The 4,412-nt window shown below is 40.0% G+C and overlaps 1 protein-coding gene across 1 annotated transcript in view; it reads right to left on the bottom strand.

Annotated features, from left to right (window-relative positions):
• Positions 1–470: 470 nt before the first annotated feature.
• Positions 471–4,412, bottom strand: part of LOC107699710 (protein FAM172A-like) — a 34,729-nt gene continuing 30,787 nt past the window's right edge. Inside the window, exon 3 of the mRNA XM_016501044.1 lies at positions 471–540. Coding sequence (XP_016356530.1) covers positions 499–540 — 42 coding nt within the window. The 3' untranslated portion in view covers positions 471–498. The remainder of the gene's footprint in view (positions 541–4,412) is intronic.

Consider the following 4,412-nt stretch of genomic DNA (forward strand, 5'->3'; position numbering starts at 1 on the left):
AAAGGAGGTGGAAAGTTCTGGCCTTTCTTCATTCTCCAGGTCCAAGAGGGCACAGGCCAGCCCTCATTCCTCTGGCCCCCCGCTCGGGCTGAGAAAACAGCGGCAGCTGCCCCTGGAGCTCCGACACCCTGCACAGGAAGAGACAACACTCGCACCTTCCCCTGCTTTGAAGCCTGGGCCTCAGCGCCTGCCCGTCTTTTGTTTTTGGGGCAGGAAGGAAACCCTAAGCACCAGGACACTATGAGGCCCTGGGGAGGCAGCGTGTGCGTCGGTGTGGATATATCTAACCCCTGTGAGCGTCCAGCCAAGAGTATATTCCTAGGTACGTGTGCATTTATAGGCGCCACAGCGGCCAGTTTTTGATTTATGGATGCTAGTAAGTGGACAGCGAGTGGCGATAACTTCCCTTTCTACTTCCTGTCGCTGAGTGGAATGCCACGTGCAAAGGATGACATCGTCCAGTGTGTTGTCCCGGAAAGGCTGGGCCAGAATGGGGTATCAGTGGACCCTTGTGAGCGGAGATGGGGCAAGCAGGCGACGCTACACGGACAGACACACACACATACACACGTCAGCAAAGGCGGGCGAGGAAAAGGAAGCCGGGTAAATATTTACTGACACAGCACAAGCGGTGAGCGTTTGACACCTACTGGAAACAAAAGCGAGAGGATAAGGAGCGGCGTGCCAGGAAAGGCAGCGGTGCTGTGTCGAGCTTGCACTCATGGAAAACAAGAGGAAAGAGGGAAACATGGGGGCAGGATGAGTGAAAGAGCAAGTGAAGGGAGCTCAGGGGTGGGGTGCGCTTGGGCATCAGTCACTGTCGAATAAAGGCCACACACAGGCGACTCCTGAAGCTTGCAGCTCTTTGAGGCCTCACTGACGGTTTATGCTTCAATTACCAAAATATACAATCAAACTATACCGAGTTTTTTGACAGTACCATGGCATTACCATTTGATACCATTACTGCACCACAGTACTGATATAGAATCTTGTGTTAAAGATTTATTTGTCAGAAATGGCAGGTCTTCTAGATGCAATAAATAGCTGTAAATGAACTCAAGTAATAAACTTTAACTAGCCTCTCGACGCCTTGAGGCAAGTTAGAAGATATGCCGATATGCTTCAACTTCAAATACCTAACATGCTGAAAACATATTGATAGCGAAGTAAAACACACAGATAGTGTACCAGCAGTGTCTGCGTGTGTGTGCGTATTATGTGCTCATCAGAGAAAGAGGGGCCCTGGAGCAGCTGTGCCTGGCACAGGGCCCATGAGGAGAGATCTCGGTTTGGATGATAAAAGGCTGATGGGGCCCCTCATTTTGGACCCGTTCTGCATTGATCCTGCAATGCCTTGAACCCTGGAGAGAGAGCGGAGTCTGAACACTGTACCGACAAGTGTGGGAGTGCGTATCATCACGGCAAACTCTCCTTTTGTGTCTTCACTCTTTGTTCGTATTTTCACATGTAGTGCAGCTCATTCAGCCGGCTACAACTGTTGGTGGGCAGTTGTTGATTTTACATAGTTTTCAATTGGTCAGATGCCACCGATTCAACTGATCTCTTATTTCAATGTCAATTATATTAGCAAGATTCCCACACCTACTGACCAATTCAATTTCCCATATTTCCCATATTGTCTCCATATTGTCATGAAATAGTTATTGAAATTAAAATATTTCATTAGTTACAAATTGATCTTTGTAAAATGCAATGTCCGTTAAGATACATAGACATCGATGTATGGTTCAAGCATATTTGATAAAAATACAGTAAAAACAGTAATATTGTAAAATATCACTATAATTTAAAATAACTTTTTGCTATTTTAATGTATTTTAAAACTGAATTTATTTATGTGATGGCAAATATTAATTTTCAACTGCTATTACTCCAGTCTTCAATGTCACATGTTCCTTTAGAAATAATTTTAATATGCTAATTTGGTGCTCAAGAAACATTTCTTATTATTATCAAAGTTTAAAACTGAATTAATGCAATTAATTCCTGTGAAATACACATCTTTTGTAACATTATCAGTGTTGGGAAGGTTACTTTGGAAATGTAATAGGTTACAGATTACAGGTTACCCTATTTAAAATGTAATAGTAGTGTAACTTTTTCAATTACTTTATTAAAGTAATGTAACTGATTACTTTTGATTACTTTTCTACATTTCTAATGAATGTTTATTTGCAACTGTAATCATTTTCAAACATTTACACCATGCAGGGTTAACCTTACAGTAGTGCTCATCACTGTCAGACTTTCAAAATCCTTCATCACTTGAATTAAAATGATGAAATTTGAACACATCCACCACAAAATCAGACTTTAGTACCGCCTTTTACTTTGAGATTGATCTGAAGTTCAATGCAGATTTAAAATCATAAGAAAAAGTTTACTTTTTTTGAAACCAAATCTTTGCATAACTACAGGAAACACTGCATCTAACAATGGTTTGGGAAAAAAAAGTTAATTAAAAAATAATAATAAATAAAAGCATATACATCAACTCTTCATAAGTAACTGTAATTTAATTACACATTTTTTCTTAGTAACTGTAACTGATTACAGTTACATTTATTTTGTAATTAAATTACGTAACGCCGTTACATGTAACTAGTTACTCCCCAACACTGAACATTAGAAATGTATTTACTGTAACATTTATTGTCAAAAGCTCATGATTAAATGTGTTCTTGCTGAATAAAATTATTTTTTTCCTTTCAAAAGAGAAAAAAAAAGAAACAGACCCCAAACTGAATGGTTTATATATATACGACAATTGACACTTCAATTGCACAACTATTCCACAATTTTACAATTATATGACATTTTCCAAAATTTCTTTGACTGTAGGAACCTTGAAGTATTGACTTAATAAAAGATATTGTATATTATTAGGAATCATTCATCTTTATTATCATATATTACCTTTATGTTTATATTAGTTATGAATTCAGAGGAATCAATTTAAACTGTACATTTGAAGTCATTACATTATTCCTCAGCGCTTCTAAACACACCTACAAAATAAGTGCCGAACATTATTTTTGTGGAACGCAGATGTCTCACAAAGACAGATGAAATCCCGATAGCTAATTAAAGTCTTGTGTTAATTAGGGGAGATTTTACTTAAGAAAGAATAGTACTAGGTGCGATTACAGCAACATCTTCATCACCTCTGAAACTGTCGAAGCCGGCGTGGATATTGCTCTCGCACTGAAATGAGGGAACGGTATATTTCAGAGTGTGTGTATCAACAGGGCAAAACCCAACTATGTGTCTCCCTCAGCCTTTCGGCAGTGCCATAAAATAGAAAGCTAACCTCAATATTTCCCCTCTCTGTGCTGGGACTTGCTGGCCCATTAAATTCTCCTTCCCATGTGTCATCCTGAACATTTCCACCATGAAATTTTTGTATAATTAAACTTTCTTAATGATTTATAAGCTATAATAATAGCCGTAAGTATTTTTGAGCAGGTTAAACTGACAACCTGTAAGTGCACATGTGGGGTTGACCCTGTTTTAACAGAGTTTTGGATCATTGACTCTCCCGGCTGGAAGAATGAGGGACGGAGAGGGATGGAGTGAAGAGGGAGACGCGGCTCTTTCATAACTCAGACGCCCACTGACACGTACAGGCTGGGCCTCGTCAGCCAGGGGAGGTGAGGGCCGGTTCAGGCAGACGGTGGGAGAGACAGGGGTTAGGCTGCCCGAGATGTTTACAGGAAAGCCCAACTTGCCGTCAGCGCGCCGAGACAAACTAGCAGAGCAGAGTGCACGTCTGACAGAAATACAGCTGCGGAGAGTACACACGATGATAAAAGTACCATTATTTGGATGAATGTTAAGTACACACTGCTTCACAACGAATATGACATCCTTATAGGGTCACTCTGGACAGAATATTAATAAAAGCTGCTCATGCCCAGAAATTAATCCTGAATATTAAACACTGTGACCGGAAAATAGCACAAGATCCTAAAACTTAAAAGTCAGATATTTACCATCGAAATACTTGCATATTTACATGTTATGTCTGCTTTAGACATAACATGTAAATTATGTCTTTTAGACCAGACATAACACTAACAATGCGTTTGTCTTCACAAGGGAAAACATAAAAGCAAGTAAAGTAATGAAACAAAAACATTTTATTAACAGTGAAAAAGGCGTGCACTTTAGCCACTCGAGAAGAAAAGAAAATACTAAGCCTCTTTGGAACCTCAAGGGAGTTTCCTCGCTTGTTTCAGAGTGTACCGGGAGGTCAGGTGTGCGTATGCAACAACTGTGTATTGTCTGTATATGATTCTAAGTATGTGGGTGTGTACGAAAGAAGCTCTTGCTAATGTGTGTGTGTGTGTGTGTGTGTGTGTGAGAGAGAGTGCATGTACGTTTTCAAA

This window comes from Sinocyclocheilus anshuiensis, unplaced genomic scaffold (assembly GCF_001515605.1).
Source record: "Sinocyclocheilus anshuiensis isolate Anshui unplaced genomic scaffold, SAMN03320099.WGS_v1.1 scaffold278, whole genome shotgun sequence".
Taxonomy (NCBI): domain Eukaryota; kingdom Metazoa; phylum Chordata; class Actinopteri; order Cypriniformes; family Cyprinidae; genus Sinocyclocheilus; species Sinocyclocheilus anshuiensis.